Source organism: Pseudorasbora parva, chromosome 21, assembly GCF_024679245.1.
Source record: "Pseudorasbora parva isolate DD20220531a chromosome 21, ASM2467924v1, whole genome shotgun sequence".
In the NCBI taxonomy this organism is placed as follows: Eukaryota; Metazoa; Chordata; class Actinopteri; order Cypriniformes; family Gobionidae; genus Pseudorasbora; species Pseudorasbora parva.
Genome location: NC_090192.1, coordinates 2,275,172 through 2,292,738, shown reverse-complemented (window position 1 = coordinate 2,292,738; position 17,567 = coordinate 2,275,172). Strand labels below are relative to the sequence as shown.

The 17,567-nt window shown below is 36.7% G+C and overlaps 2 protein-coding genes across 2 annotated transcripts in view; one reads left to right on the top strand and one right to left on the bottom strand.

Moving 5' to 3' along the window:
* lmf1 (lipase maturation factor 1) overlaps positions 1 to 3,233 on the bottom strand; it is a 54,769-nt gene extending 51,536 nt beyond the window's left edge. Inside the window, exons 1-2 of the mRNA XM_067429954.1 lie at positions 2,942 to 3,233; positions 1,111 to 1,420 (exon numbers count right to left, since the gene is read on the bottom strand). Coding sequence (XP_067286055.1) covers positions 1,111 to 1,420; positions 2,942 to 3,161 — 530 coding nt within the window. The 5' untranslated portion in view covers positions 3,162 to 3,233. The remainder of the gene's footprint in view (positions 1 to 1,110; positions 1,421 to 2,941) is intronic.
* A 956-nt stretch (positions 3,234 to 4,189) lies between these two features.
* Positions 4,190 to 13,226, top strand: sox8a (SRY-box transcription factor 8a). The gene is made up of 3 exons (XM_067429305.1): positions 4,190 to 4,645; positions 9,813 to 10,033; positions 12,416 to 13,226. The coding sequence occupies exons 1-3, from the start codon at positions 4,266 to 4,268 to the stop codon at positions 13,000 to 13,002; spliced, it is 1,188 nt and encodes a 395-aa protein (XP_067285406.1). The 5' UTR covers positions 4,190 to 4,265; the 3' UTR covers positions 13,003 to 13,226.
* Positions 13,227 to 17,567: the final 4,341 nt, after the last annotated feature.

The following is a 17,567-nucleotide window of genomic DNA, read 5'->3' as shown; positions in this document are numbered from 1 at the left end:
TTTGTCATTTTCGTCATAAGTATGTCTTTTTTCTCAGTTCTGACTTCTTGTCTTTTGTCCTAATTTCGACTCATGATGTCATTTTGGCTGTCAAAAATGACATCACAACTATGAGATAAAACGCTGTTAAAAATGTCAATGACTGTTAATTTTGAGTGTGAAATAACTATTTATCTCATAATTATTACTTAGTATGCTATAATTTGAATTCCCACAATCATGATTTCATAATTTTAAGTAATTTTTGTCATAATTACAGCTTTTTATCTCATAGATCTGACTCGTTGTTTTGTCATAATTGACTCGTTTCATGTCATTTTAACTCTCAAATTTGTCATAATTGTGACTTTTATCTCATAATTATTACTTAGTGTGTTATAATCTAAACTTCCCACAACTATGACTTAGTATCTCATTGTTAAGTCATTTTTGTCATAATTATGGTGTTTTATCTGAGTTTTGACTTGCCATTGTTTTTGTCATAATTTCGACTCGTCATAATGATGTAATTTTGACTGTCAAAAATTACACAATAAGTCATAATTATTAGATAAAATGTTGAAATGTGAAAAAATATCAATGACTGTCAATTCTGAGTGTCAAATTTGTCATAATTATGACCTTTTAATTTCATAATTATTATGAAAAAAATGACAAAACATTGACTGTCAAAAATGAGACACTATGAGATAAAAATAAAAATGACAATTTTGTCAAATCTTTTCATAATTATGACTTTATCTCATAATTACTTAGTACATTATAATTTTGACTTCTCACAATTAGTATCTCATAGTAATTAAGTCTTTTTTTGCCATAATTAGGGCTTTTTATCTGAAGTTGTGACTTGTCATAGTTTTTTTGTATATGTATTTGTGTGTGCAGTGTGTGTGTGTGTGTGTGTGTGTGTGTGTGGTGTGTGCGCGTGCGTGTGTGTGTGTGTGCGCACGTGTGGTGTGTGTGCGCGTGGTGTGTGTGCGTGTGTGTGTGCGTGTGTGTGCGTGTGTGTGTGTGTGTGTGTGTGTGTGTGTGTGTGTGTGTGTGTGTGTGTGTGTGTGTGTGTGTGTGTGTGTGTTTGTGTGTGTGTGTGTGTGCAGTGTGTGTGCTCACCAAAGCTGTCCCACATTCACAATAGAGTGGTACAGGATCCACAGTATTCCCATAATGATCATATTGGCACTTCCCATGATCAGGACGAGCCCTGAGAGCGCCATCCCTGCCAGCGCGATGGCATCCAGGTTGGCATCCATGTCCCTCCAGTCCATCAGCCACAGCACAGAGGGAGTGTATGCCAGGGCCGCAGTGCCAACCTTGCCACCCACATAACGCTTCACACTCCTCAGATAGTCCCTGCTGGGCATCAGCCCCTTCTCCCCAATCAGCTGCTTGTTCTGGTTGTAAGCCACAGTGAAAGCCACAACTGGAAGAGACAGAGCGACGCGTCATAATCTGAACAGAGCTGGACAGTAACAGCACTTTTACTCGAGTACTGTACTTAAGTATCTGTACTTTACTTGAGTATTATTTTTTCTGTAAACTTCTGACTTTAACTTCACTCCATCTGAAAGACAAATATCGTCCTCTTTACTCCACTACATTTCTATCAAGGTCCTCGAAGTGGAAAGTCGTTTCTGTCGCAGCTTTGAAAGTCAAAGGATGATTTTTTTCTTCTTTAAAAGGTGTTTGGGTTTTTGCAGAAAGCCTTTCAGGAATCACTCTTGTAGAGTCTCGTGAAGTTCAATGATTTCACAGCATTTATTAAACACTGATTTATAGTTTAGAGTAAAATGGAAGAAGACGGATGTCCAAATGCTCATTTAGTGGAGTATTCACATAAACAAAGTTGATTCTGTCTTCAGTGAAGGTGAACAGTGTGAGAATATCAGATGTGTATCAGTGTATTGGATCCGTGCATTCGGCCTTAAAGCGACAGCAGCTTTATAAAGAGCTTTGTAACTTTTCTACAAGTATTTAAATGAGTTTAAGTTAGTCGTCTGCTAGTGTGTCAGATGGAGCGTCACTGACTGGCTTAAACCATGATGGCATAATGTGCATTTATACAACAATAATACAATAATGCGGAGACATAAAAAAGGAAATTTACTTTTGATACTTAAGTACTTTTGAAAACAAATACTTTTGTACTTTAACTCCAGTAAAAATCTGTTTTAACAACTTTTACTTGTAACTGAGTAATATTTGGCCAGCAGTGCTTTTACTCAAAGAATGAAGTTGTGTACTTTGTCCAGCTCTGAGTCTGAAAAACACGCCCACCGGGGGAAAACAAACCAACCGTCTCCATTGACTTTCTATTGCGTGAGGCTGCCTCCTTGTTATTTCTGACTTATAACAAAAAAAACTAACAATGTCTTAAAGCTATATGTGACAAGGTGTACAGAAAACAAGCTAAAAAACACAGAAGTGTTAAGCTGCTGACCCCCCAAAAAAACGAGTGTTTAATAAGGGCATAAAAGTGAATGAGACAGAGCGCAAGATGTTACATTACACTGAGAACTACACACACTCGAGGGAAAGTAATCAGAAACAGGAAATATAACATATAAAACTGACATTTGACCAAATGTTTACTGCACACGTAGACATACTGAGTGTCAGGATCCCAAAACGTTTAGGAGTCGACAGCTTATAAAAACTTAGCTATGTGTTTTTTATCTTGTTTGCTGCACACCTTGTCACATATCAGCTTTTAGACAGTGTTCTGTGTTTGTTATAAGTAAGAAAAGACAAGGAGGCGACTCACGCAATACAAAGTCAATGGAGAGCGTTGGATTGCCCCTCTCCCTGTGTGGGCGTGGCCTAAATACGCTATGATTGCATACTTTATTATACACAAATATGACACGTGACAACTGTAATGTAACTGATTGTGTCTGGTCTCTTAGCAACCGCGTCCTGTAGAGACGCCACCTGTCAGACTCACAGTAGATGAACGCAATGGCTCGCAGGAGCGCGATGCGCGTGAGCCAGTAGGTCCCGGTCTGTGACGAAACGCCCACTTTCTTCTCATATTTGGTCGCGTTGTCTTCTTGCGCGCTCTCGCTGCAGCTGTCGTGTGAAAGCCCGTCTGAGACGAGCGGATCGCCACGGCGCTTTCTTAGGAAACTCTCGCTAGTCTCAGGGCTCTCACTGGAGGACGCCATGTTTCCGTGACGCTCTGCGCATGCGTACGATATCACGCGCAGCGGACTGACCAATCAGAGGACAATGCGCCTCTGCCAACACAACCTGGCTGATCGTCTGTAGAGTTCATTATACTCGAGCGGGTAATGATTACTGAAATACGTGTGTGTGTGTGTGTGTGTGTGTGTGTGTGTGTGTGTGTGTGTGTGTGTGTGTGTGTGTGTGTGTGTGTGTGTGTGTGTGTGTGTGTGTGTGTGTGTGTGTGTGTGTGTGTGTGTGCCCCTAAACCTACCCATCACAGGAAACATTCTGCATTTTTACTTTCTCAAAAAAAACTCATCCTTTATGATTTATAAGCCTTTTGAAAAGTGGGGACCGCTGGCTGGAGACCTCAGGCTTTACTATCCCCATGGGGACACAATGTAATTTAAACAAGGGCACACACACACACACACACACACACACACACACTCATTCTCACACAAACTATTGCACATTAAATTTCCACCCATATGTTGACCTTTATCAGGGAATGTTGTCACACAATGCAGGCTTGCCAAAAAACTTCACAGCACAATTCAGCAAATATGTTTCCATAAATATTGTTCTTAATATTGTGTTTAACATTTAAAACAACCAAACAACGTTCAACCTTTGAGTTCAAATCAACCTTCATTAGTGTGGTTTTACTGTCAACACAACAGCTGCAGCGCCAAATATGAGAATAATCAGTGCTGTGAATTATGGAAAAACAAAGTTATTATATTTTTGTGCTTTATTCAAGTCAGGTTTATTAAATTAGCCTGCGAGTGTTTTCATAGAATACAGTGGGCGAGGATTGGATTATTCAGGAACCCATGAGCAGTTATGCTGTAATTTGTTAGTCAATTATGTCCAATTAACTGAGAAAGTTGCTGATGTGCCGGACAGACCAATTGGAGAAGTTGCGCAAAAGCCTCTCGTCCAATGAGAGGAGAGAAGTGGGAGTGCAGGAGACGCACAAAAACTTCTTTCTTTACCAACATGTTTAGAAACGTTGGGGCTTGAGATCGTGACCAGTGCGCACTGCGTGCGCGTAAAGCTATCGTCGCGTAATTACGCATGAGATCAGCGAGGGTTTTAAAATGTCCAAGGAGCCGGATAAAACTAGTTCTGCCACGGAAAGCTCTTTTATCGCCGATGCGGACTCCGATCCTCCGTGTTCTCCATCGGGGACCGAGGAACAGGGCGCGCAAACCGGCACCGGTAACCGGACGGACCGCGAGGAAGACGCGCGTTTCCCGCCGTGCATCCGTGATGCCGTGTCGCAGGTCCTCAAAGGCTACGACTGGTCGCTGGTGCCGATGCCCATGCAGGGCAGCCGGTGTCTGAAAGACAAGCCGCACGTGAAGAGACCGATGAACGCGTTTATGGTGTGGGCGCAGGCGGCGCGGCGGAAGCTCGCGGATCAATACCCGCATCTGCACAACGCCGAGCTCAGCAAGACCCTGGGCAAACTCTGGAGGTACATGGGTCACAATTACACTGGGCTCATTATATAGGTCCACTTACACGAAGAGTACAGCACTAGCACTCTAAAAAATGCTGGGTTAAAAACAACCCAAGTTGGGTTGAAAATGGACCAGGTACGCAAATAGTACAGCACTAGTACAGTACACTTAAAAAATATGGGTTAAAAACAAACTTGGTTGGGTTGAAAATGGACAAACCCAGAAATTGGGTTGTTTGAATGGGTCCATTCACTGGGTTCAAACAACCCAATTTCTGGGTTTGTCCATTTTCAACCCCACTTGGGTTGTTTTTAACCCAGCATTTTTTTTAGAGTGAGTACAGTACACTAAAACAAGTCTGTGTTAAAAACAACCCAAGTTGGGTTGAAAATGGACAAACCCGTTAAATATTTGGGCAGTTTATATAATTAAATATACCTGATGTATTTTAGAAAGTTCTTCACACTGAGGGGGAAATGTTTCCTTTAGGGACTCTACTGATGCTAAAACACTGGGACCTTTATTTATGAATGCGCTCTTAAACTACTCGTATGTTACTATAGCCGGTTCCATATATCTTTTTTAACACCTGATAATGGTAATATATGTATATGGGCCCACTTACACAAAGAGGACAGCACACTGAAATGTTCTGGGTTAAAAACAATCTAAATTGGGTTGAAAATGGACAGAACGTTCTTCACACTAAGGGGAAAATGTTTCTTTTAGGAACTCGTTTGATGCTAAAACACTGGAACCTTACACTGTAAAAAATGCTGGGTTAAAAAAAAAAAAAAAAGTTGAGTTGGAAATGAACAAACCCAGAAATTGGGTTGTTTGAATGGGACCATTCACTGGGTTCAAACAACACCATTTCTGGGTTTGTCCATTTCCAACTCAACTTGTTTTTTTTTACAAGTAGTTTAAGAATGCACTCTTAAACTACTTGTATGTAAAAAAAAAAAAAAAAAAAAAAAAAAGGCACATTTTGAACTTTTGCAGTCCAATCGACTTGGATGTTTAAGTTATTTCAACTTAGATTATGTTAAACTGACTTTAAAAAATGAGTTACATCTTTTATAACTTATAAAAAAAAAGTTTAACATTTCTTAACTTATTTTGATGAGTTAAAACAATGTAAAAACATGTTGTCATAACTTATTGAACATATCATTTTTACAGTGTATAACCGGTTCCATATATATTTTTTAACACTTAATAATGTTAATATTACGGCCCACTTACACAAAGACTACAGCACACTGAAATGTTCTGGGTTAAAAACAACTCAGGTTGGGTTGAAAATGGACAAACCCCGTTAAATATTTGGGCAGTTTATAGAATTAAATATACCTGATGTATAAGTAAGACTACAGCACACTGAAATGTTGCAGGGTTAAAACAACTCAACGGTTGGGTTAAAACAACCCAATTGCTGGGTTAAAACAACTCAACCGTTGGGTTAAAACAACCCAATTGCAGGGTTAAAACAACTCAACGGTTGGGTTAAAACAACCCAATTGCTGGGTTAAAACAACTCAACTGTTGGGTTAAAACAACCCAATTGCTGGGTTAAAACAACTCAACCGTTGGGTTAAAACAACCCAATTGCAGGGTTAAAACAACTCAACCGTTGGGTTAAAACAACCCAATTGCAGGGTTAAAACAACTCAACCGTTGGGTTAAAACAACCAATTGCAGGGTTAAAACAACTCAACCGTTGGGTTAAAACAACCCAATTGGTGGGTTTGTCCATTTCCAACCCAACTTGAGTTGTTTTTAACCCATCATTTTTTAGAGTGTAGGAACTCTACTGATGCTAAAACACTGGAACCTTTAAAGCACTCTTAAACTACACGTATGTTACTATAACCGGTTCCATATATGTTTTTTAACACTTAATAATGATAACATAAATGAAGTGGTGTTATGCATATTAACACATATTATTCAGCATCACTGAATCAACAGTTTATTCCAGCAACCCTAATTTGATGGGTTAAATCAGGCTCTTTAGAGTAACAAAGGCATGTTAGTGTATCAGATGATATTTATAATTAAATATACCTGATGTATTGTATAACTACAATGATTTTTAATTACAGCAATTCAGACTAAATAAACTGTTTGGCTCAATGCTAACTTCAGTAACACAGTGTCATTGTTGCATATGTGGTTACTCTTTATTTTAAGATGTCATTGTTAGAGTGTAATTCTATATTCAAGTAATATTGAGTTACTAACATGTACTTACTAAGGGTTTGGTTTAGGGTTAGCTGCATGTAATATTGCATAGTTTACTCTTATTACTAGTAACTGGTAACACTTTATTTTAAGGTGACGTAGTTGCACGTTACGACATGTACTTACTATAGTAATAACTGCATATTATGCAAACTAACTCTAAACCAAACCCTATTTGATTATTATTACTCAGTATACTTATATGTATAATTACAGGGTAGACAGTTACAAATAAAGGGTTACACCTTATTTTAAGGTGTTGTTGTTACAGTGTATTTATATATTTAAATACTGAGTAGACTCTAAAAATTCTGGGTAAAAACAACCCAATGTTGGGTCAAATATGGACTAACCCAGCAATTGGGTTAATTTAACCCACACTGTAAAAAAAAAAAAAGTTGGTTTTTGTTGGTTTAACTTTAAAAAGTAAGTAACCTGGTTGCCTTAAAATTTTGAGTTTAGAGAAATAAAACAATTAAGTTGATACAATGAAGGAAATTTGTTTAATAAATAGAAACTCAAAATATTATTGTATCTGAACCACATAAAAAATTTGAAAATAGCACAATTTGGCTGCGTCCTCAGAAATAAAACACACACAATTACCCAATATGCTTACAAAATATTGTAATAATATTTTAATAAAGGTCAAATCTCAAAAAAAAATTCATTGCATTAACCCTCTATGGTACGCAATATGATTTCAATGAGGGAAAAAAAATTATTTGTGGTGTTTTTCCTGCTTAAAATAGGACACTTTAACAATAGCATTATTTTTATTTATTTTTTAAACATTTGTAGACTCAAGGCAACATTGTACCACAACGGACAAATTCAAACTGTTTACGTTTTCATGTAAACAAAAAAATATATTTATTGAAAAAATCAATTTCTTTCACCAGAGACCTGAACAAACACATTTATCCAGTTTATAATGTATTCAAATTTCATATTTAATAAAAAGTAACATTTCAAATTCACCTGTTGCTCTCAGGCAACATTGTACCATCGTGGAGCACAAGTATTACCAAACCATTACATCAAGTTATCATATCATATTATCTTAACCATCTTCATCCTCATCTCCATCTTCGATCTCAGGCTCACTCTCTCCCTGCCGGATTGTCACTATGGCCTCATCTTCCTCATCACATGACACCTCATCCTCATCCTCATCAGTTGTGTTTTATACCTGTATTGAGTGCTATAGAAAATGTGCAGATCATAATATATGCAGTTATAGTACGTGTATTACTATTTTTATGCATGCATTACAGTATTGTGCAAAAATGCAGATATATTTAGATCATTCTAACTCTTTTCCTTACAAATATGCTGTATTTGTATCCAACCTAGTGTGTCTGCTATGGCCTTACGCGGTTGCCTTGAGGCAACACACGGTTTTTTGTTATTTACTCTAAAACAGTTGATGATATATAATGTAAAGTTCTTGAAAATACTTCTTTACTAACCAGTGAAGGTGACTCATATTTTTGTGGGTGATTATCTGGACAGGAAATTAGTGAAAAATGACGTTTTCATTGGAGAAAATATGGAGCCATGTGACTTGTGCAAATGACTGAAACAGGACACAAAATGGACCCCTGTGGGTCATGTGACCCATTTTTTTACACTTTCATTTATTAGTATACACTTTCTAGTTCCCACAGCTGCAGATCTACAAACATTCTGCTGATCCTGCAGCCAATCTGGCAACCTCGAGTCAGGGGGAGGGGGAGGGGGAGACTGCTGCAGTACCAGTTTTGGCCACAATCTTACACACACTTCTTTAAACTAATGAAACCTTGTTGTAAAGTGTTACTGAAAGTACTAGTGACTAAATGCTTACTAGTCACTGTTGTGGAAAGTGACATATTTTAAAGGAATAAATGCCGGAGCTGCTCATAAACCATCAGTTTTTTTGCGGAACCAAGACCGTAGGTACCATTGGTATAGAAACAACATGTCCTCCAACCAATACGCCTATATAGATCGTTTGTCACTTCCTTGAAATACGACCCATAGGAGCGTTTACTAAAGTTGTTCTCCTATCGACAGCAGGACACTTTCATTTTAAAGCATTTTTCCTTTTTATCTGCGTAATATTTCAGGTTTTGCATAGTTCAGTTGGTAAAGCATTGCACTACACAACAACAACATGTGATCATGCGATCGTGAGCTTGATCCCAGGGAACACACGTGCTCATAAAGTGTGTATGACTATAAATCACTGGGTAGCTTTAGGGATGGGGTGGGTGTAGTTGTAAATAAAAAAAATATTTTTGCTAAATGGAAATATGACAAATGGTGGTAAAAAGTCCAGACATTGCATTAAAATGAAGACGCATTTTGGTTGGTAACGACAGTCATACGTTAGTTCATGACATCAGACGTAACATGACACTGTCATTATTTTTACGCCAGCTAGAGGGCGCATGACTTTAAAACGTAAATATAGGTCGTAATAAGGTGCTTAAAAAAAAAAAATATTTATATAGAAAAAAAGTGACCTTGCCTTACATTTTTGAGTTCATTGAGTTAATACAATTAAAAAAATTTGAGATTCGACAACCTTTAGTAAAATATTATTACAATATTTTGTAAGCATATTGTGTAATTGTGTGTGTTTTATTTCTGATGACGCAGTGAAACATGCCATGATTTATCACATTTTTTATGTGGTTCAAATAATAAAATATTTTGAGTTTCTATTTATTAAACAAATTTCCTTCATTGTATCAACTCAAATTTTTAATTTCAATAAACTCAAAATTTAAGGCAACCAGGTTACTTACTTTTTTAAGTTAAACCAACAAAAAACTGTTACAGTGTAGAGTCAGGTTTTTTTGGAGGACAGGTTATATAGAAAGCAGCTTCCATCTTAATCCGGATTGGTCTGAAACTCGTTCACACTCGATGTTTTCCACTTTTGTCCAGGCTGCTGTCTGAGAGCGAGAAGAGGCCGTTTGTGGAGGAGGCGGAGAGACTGCGACTCCAGCACAAGAAAGACTATCCGGATTATAAATACCAGCCGCGGAGACGGAAGAGCCTGAAGCCGGGTCAGAGTGAACTGGATTCGGGAGCTGAGAAGAGCCATCATCCCTCGGATCACATTTACAAGACGGAAGCGGGAATGAGAGCGATGCACAATCATGGGGGTGAGTTATGCAACAGCAACTTTTTTTGATATTTTTATTGCAGATGCCAATATCAATAAGAGCCGATATCTATAAGATACCAGTGATTGTTACCTAAAGAGCTGTTTTTTACTCGCTTTAACCCATAAAAATGTATTTTGTTGGTATAAATTAATTAATTTAGGTTGAGTCAGCAATAATAAATAGTATTTTTATAATATAATTTTTTATATTATATTGTATATCTAATTATATATATATATATATATATATATATATATATATATATAATATATATATATAATTATATATAGATCTTGATCAAAATAAATCTGTAACTGGCCAAACTATATTGCTTATTTGATGTTTCCGCCCCAGTTGGAATCTCCATAAAATATTGTTTAATATTGCTGAATACATTAATTTATGGCAATAAAATTAAGTTAAAACAGCTCTTTAAGGGTACAGTTGCAGATTAACAGTTTTTACACTTTAGGACATGAATACAACAAACAAATCAGCCAAACTGAATGATTGAATAATGCCAAATATCGGCCGATATATCGCTCAACTACTATACTACTAACTCAAATGTTTCTGACCCAGTTGGAAACTCCGATAATATTAATATTGCTGAATTAACCTAAATACATTAATTTATACCAATCATTCAATATATAAATACCATATTGGTCCAACTGAATATTTGAAAAATGTCAAATATCGGCCGATATATCGGTTGACTGCTATACAATAGGCATGATTTTTTTTCAACTCAATGCATTAAATACATATTTTGTATTTTCATCCCATCTTCAAAAATATTAGTATTGAAAAATGCCAAATATTGGCCGATTATATCGGTTTTGGCTATCCTTCTAACTCAACCCAACAAAACATGTTTGATGTTTCTAACCAATTTGGAATCTCCAATAATATTAATATTGCTCAATTAACCTAAATACATAAATTTTTACCCATCAGCCAATAAATGAATACCATACTGGTCAAACAGAATAATTGAAAAATATCAAATATAAGCCGATATATTGGTTGACTGCTATACTATTTGCATGTTTTTTTGTTTGTTTTTTTAACTGAACGCAAAAAAACTTGTAAGATATTTCCATCCCATCTCCAAGAATATTAATATTGAAAAAGGTCAAATATCGGCCAATATATCAGTTGACTGCTATACTATATCCATGTTTTTTTTATAACTCAACCCAACATAGTTGATGTTTCTGACCCAGTTGGAATCTTCAATAATATTAATATTGCTCAATTAACCTAAATACCTTCATTTATACCAATCAGCCAATAAATTAATACCATATTGGTCCAACATAATATTTTAAAAATATCAAATATCGGACGATATATCGGTTGACCGCTATACTATATTTATGTTTTGTTTTGTTTTTTCAACTGAAACCCAAAAAAACTTATTAGATATTTCCATCCCATCTCCAAAAATATTATTATTGAAAAATGTCAAATGTCTGCCAATATATCGGTTGACTGCTATACTATATGCATATTTATTTATTTTTTTCTAACTCAACCCAACAAAAATTCTGACCAATTTGGAATCTTAAATAATATTAATATTGCTCAATTAACCTAACTACATTCAACCAATCATTCAATATATTAAAACCATATTGGTCAAACAGAAGGATTGAAAAATATCAAAATATCAGCCGATATATCGGTTGAACACTATACTATATGCATGTTTGTTTGTTTTTACTTAACCCCAAAAAAATTATTTGATATTTCAATCCCATCTCCAAGAATATTAATATTGCAAAATATAAAATACCGGCCGATATATCGATTGACTGCTATACTAAATGCTTTTTTTTTCAGCTCAACCCAAAAAAACTTTTTTGATATTTCCATCCCATCTCCAAGAATATTAATATTGAAAAATATAAAATATCGGCTGATATATCAGTTAACCTCTGTTTTGTTTTTCAACTCAACCCCAAAAGAAGTATTTGATATGTCCATCCCATCTCCAAGAATATTAATGTTGGAAAATATAAAATATCGGCCGATATATCAGTTAACCGCTATACTATATGCATGTTTATTTTTGTTTTTCAACTCAACTCAAAAAAACGTATTTAATATTTCCATCACATCTCCAAGAATATTAATATTGAAAGATGTCAAATATCGGCCGATATATCGGTTGACTGCTATACTACATTCATGTTTATTTTTTCATCCCAACAAAACATATTTGATGTTTCAATCCCAGATGGAATTGCCTAAAAGATAATTTAATATTGATGAATTAACCCAAATACATTCATTAAAATATGGTTGATATATCGGTCGACAGCTATGCTTCTAACTCAACCCAACAATTCATTTTTGATGTTTCCAACCCAGTTCAAGCACACGGCCCGCCGACACCTCCAACCACCCCGAAGTCCGATCAGCATCAGAGCGCGAAGCGTGCGACGGAAAACCCAAGACAGAACATCGACTTCAGCAACGTGGACATATCGGAGCTCAGCAGCGATGTTATTGGCAGCATGGGCCCGTTCGACGTGCGTGAGTTTGATCAGTATTTGCCGTTAAACGGCCCCGGTGAGAACAACGGCTGTTTCAGCGCGTCCTATCACCATCATGGCAGCGTTTCGGCATGGAACAAGGCGTCCGGGTCAGCGTCTACATCCTCACATAACTCCAGCCATCACAGGCCGCTCATTAAAACAGAACAATTGAGTCCTTCTCATTATGGAGACTCTCACGGGTCGCCGACCCAATCTGAACTGAGTGACTGTCCCGACATGCAGAACTCGACGTACTTCACCACATTTTCCGGGTATCCCGCTGGCATTTATCAATATCCGTACTTCCACTCGTCCAGAAGATCATACGTGACTCCCGTCCTCAACAGTTTGGCCAGTCCATCTCATAGCCCCGGTGCAAACTGGGAGCAACCGGTTTACACAACTTTAACACGGCCCTGATGCCATCGGGACAATCGTGGGACAATGTGGCGTATGAGGACGCATACTGATACTTTCAGATGTTTTATCTTGGCATTTCATAGACTTTTATGATCATTTTGACCTTTAGATGTTCTGGAAACACTTTACAAAGGTTTCATTTGTTGACACACTGCAAAAAAATGCTTTTCTTACTTAGTATTTTTGTCTTGTTTCTAGTCGAAATATCCAAAAATTCTTACATTAAGAAAAATTTACTAGACAAGTAAAAGTAATTGTCTTGTTTTGGGAAAAATAACTCAAAATGAAGAGAGTTTTTGCTTAAAATAAGATAAATAATCTGCCAATGGGGTGAGAAAAATAATCTAGTTTTCTGTTTGAATTAAGATTATTTTTCTCAATCCATTGGCAGATTATTTATCTTATTTATTTTATTTTATTTTTTCCCAAAACAAGACAATTACTTTTGCTTGTCTAGCAAATGTTTCTAGTTTTAAGAATTTTTAAATGTTTGGACTAGAAACAAGACAAAAATACTAAGTAAGAATTTTATTTATTTTTTGCAGTGTTTTAGTTAATGCATTAGCTGACAATGAGCAATATATATATATATATATATATATATATATATATATATATATATATATATATATATATATATATATATGCATATATAAATGCATTTATTAATCTTTGTTTTGTAAAGTGCCTTACCAAATGTTAACAAATACAACTTTGAGTTTTAGTAATGTTTAAATGACCACTGACTGATGCTTTAGAAGCATTTTCATTGTCAGTTTGTAATAATGCATTAACTAATGTTAACAAATGTAATCTTATTTTAAAGTGTTACAATTTTGGGTTCACTTTTCAATTATGAATCTTTTTTTGTTCATACTATGGTCTGGATAAAAGTGTTTTTGTTTGTTTTGTTTTTTTGTTTACTGAGATGCAATAGACTGATTTCTGTCGTCAATATTCAATAAGCTATTTAAATGCAGTCATGGATTTGTCTTTTTTTGCTAAATGCAATTAAAATGTAAAATGAATGAATGTGCAATACCGCCTGATGTCTTTACTGATGAGAAAGGCCTTGAGCTAGTGAGATAACTAGGTCCGAGACGATGCTTAATCTAAACATTGGAGAGATGCTATAAAACAGAGCCTTCACAAAGGAGAAAGAGAGAGAGAGAGTGAGAGAGAGAGTGAGAGAGAGAGAGAGAGAGAGAGAGAGAGAGAGAGAGAGAGAGAGAGAGAGAGAGAGATTCTGATTCTGAATGACAGCGTCTCAAAGGGCTCTTTGTTTCCATTATAAAAGAGGCATTAATTAAAGGAGGGAACAAAACAAATACAAAGCAGAAAATCATTACCACTGCCGTTACATGAGAGAAGAGCACCAGATCAGACGCTACGCTCCACTATTTGGGTAAACAGCAACAAAAGCAGCAGAAAATGCATAAATTGAGAGCAGGGTAAGAGAATAAGTTCTTCATGCTGTGGAAATGAGCCAGTGATTTCAAAGCAGATGGGTGTGGGTGGACTAGGACTTATTTTCCTTTCAATACATTTTATTACATTGATGATCTCAAAATGGAGACTGCAAATAGTGTTGACATGTACAGCACATATCATTTTGTTTGCTTGACATTATTGGGTCTTAAAAATGGACAGTGATAAATGTGATCTTTATCAGAAGAGTCATAAACAATGACCAAAAAAAAAAGCCATTAAAGAGACCAATTGATAAAAGACAACCTAACACACATTAGAAGTGTTAGAAATGAAAAGTCAGAGCTCAATCTAACACATAAACGTACATTTTATTCACATTGGCAGTTACTTTGTCTGTTTCTGCTTCACCAGTGAAAACAAAATCTCAGAACAGCTCTCATTCCCGAATGAATCCATGCTTTTGAATGAATCGGTTGAGTGAATGATTCAATGACTCACTCATGAGTACGGTTTTACTGAATGAATAAATCGATTGAGTGATTGATTCAATGATTCACTCATACGGTTATGCGGTCATGCAGTTTGGCTGAATGAATGAAATGAATGAGTGAGTCATTGAATCAATCATGCAACCGATTCATTAATTCAGCGAAACCCTATATGAGTGAGTAATTGAATCAACCAGTCAATCGATTCACTCATTGAGCGAAACAGGATAACCATATTTATGAGTGAGTCATTGAATCAACTATTGACTCACTCATACAGCGGGGGAAATAAGTATTTGACACATCAGCATTTTTATCAGTAAGGGGATTTCTAAGTGGACTATTGACACAAAATTTTGTAGACATCAAGCCAAATATTGAATTTATACAAAGAAATCAGAACATTTAAGTACACAAGTTGAGTCATAATAAATAGGGAATAAGTATTGAACACACTTTATTTAATTTAACTTAATCGAAAGCCTTTGTTGTTGATTACAGCTTCTAGACACCCCTTGAATGGAGAGACCAGTCGTCTGCATTGCTCAGGAATGATTCTGGCCTATTCTTCCACACAAATGGTCTTTAAATCTTGAAGGTTCTTTGATCTTCAGCTCTCTCCATAGATGTTCTATGGGATTTAGGTCAGGTGATTGACTGGGCCATTCAAGCAACTTGATTTTATTTTTTTTGAAACCACTTCATTGTTTCCTTGACCTTGTGTTTGGGATCATTGTCTTGCTGAAAGGTCCACCCTCTTTTAATTTTCAGGTTTCTGGTAGATTTTTATCCAGAATGCCCCGGTACATTTCTCCATTCATCCTGCCTTCAATAATATGAAGTCTGCCAGTACCCCTTGCTGAAAAGCAGCCCCAAACCATGTTGGTTCCACCCCCAAAATTAACTGTTGGTATGGTGTTCTTGCGGTAGGCAGTGCCATTTCTTCTCCAAATATGGTGTGTAGAATGACTGCCAAAAAGTTAAATTTTGCTTTCATCTGACCAAACTATAGTCTCCCAATAATCCGCAGGCTTCTCCAAATGCTCTTTCGCAAACTTTAATCGCGCATCAACATGCTTTTTGTTCCGCAATGGAGTCTTGCGTGCTGAGCGTTCATGGATGCCATGGCGGATCAGTGCATTGCTTATAGTTCTCTTTGAAACAACAGCACCTGTTGATGCAAGGTCTTCCTGAAGTTCTGCCCGAGTGGTTCTTGGCTCTGGAGAACTCTCCTGATTATTCTTTGGACTCCTCGGACAGGGATCTTACGTGGAGCACCTGATCGTGGCCGGTTTTTGGTGAACTGATGCTCTTTCCATTTCCGGATAATGGCCCCCACAGTGCGCACAGGAACATTCAGCATTCTGGAAATGCGCCTTTAACCATTCCCATCAAGATGCTTTTCAACGATAAGATTACGAAGATCTTGAGACAGTTCTTTGCTTTTACCCATCATGAAGTCTTTCCTGTGTGCCTCCTGTGTAATGAGAATGCCCTTTATAGGCCATAAATTAGGACTAAAGCAGCTGATATCAATTAGTACTTATAGTGGGCAGGGTTTCTCTCTCAATACTGACTGATTTCAGGCGATCTCCTGGCTTTCACTCATAAATATGGTTTCGCTGAATTAATTAAATCGGTTGAGGTGAATGATCCAAAGACTCACTCATAAATACGGTTATCCTGAATGAATGAATCAGTTGCATGGTTGATTCAATGACTCACTCATAAATACGGTTATCCTGAATGAATGAATCAGTTGCATGGTTGATTCAATGACTCACTCATAAACATGGTTTTCCTGTTTCGCTCAATGAGTGAATCGATTGCCTGATTGATTCAATTACTCACTCATATAGGGTTTCGCTGAATTAATGAATCAGTTGCATGATTGATTCAATGACTCACTCATTCACTTCATTCATTCAGCCAAACTGTATGACCGCATAACCGTATGAGTGAGTCACTGAATCATTCACTCAACCGATTCATTTCAGCGAAACTGTTCTTATGAGTGAGTCATTGAATCATAATATGTCATATTGATATGGAATATCCAAACTATAATATGCCTGACAACTTGGACAGAAAATATGCATCTTCAAAACATTTTAGATTTTCATGTTAGGGGAAAAATTAATTTACTCAATTCATGATAAAATATGCTGCTTTTCTATAACAGGGATTCATGCCCTCATCAAACACAGCCCTTTTTCTGTTTTCTGTATTGATTAGCATGTGTGCTGTGATTGGTGTGTCGTCTCTATGAGGCTGATTTTAAAATCTTGCTTTTTACTGCGAGCTCTTAACACATTATACTCCATCAGTCTATTGCGGTCTCTAAACTCTGGCCAGTTGATCATACCTAGAATATCTAAATCAACTGCAGGCGGTCGATCCTTTTCCTATTTAGCTCCTAAACTCTGGAACAGTCTTCCTAGCATTGTTCGGGAAGCAGACACACTCTGTCAGTTTAAATCTAGACTAAAACGCATCTCCGCATCTCTTTACTATGGCACACACACAGAACATGATCAAATACATCAGAAGAGTGGCATCTACGCTAATGTCAGTCTCTCTGCTTATCCCGAGGTTCACTGCAGTCGGCCGGATCCGGATCAGATGCTGGACCTGGATGTGACCAGC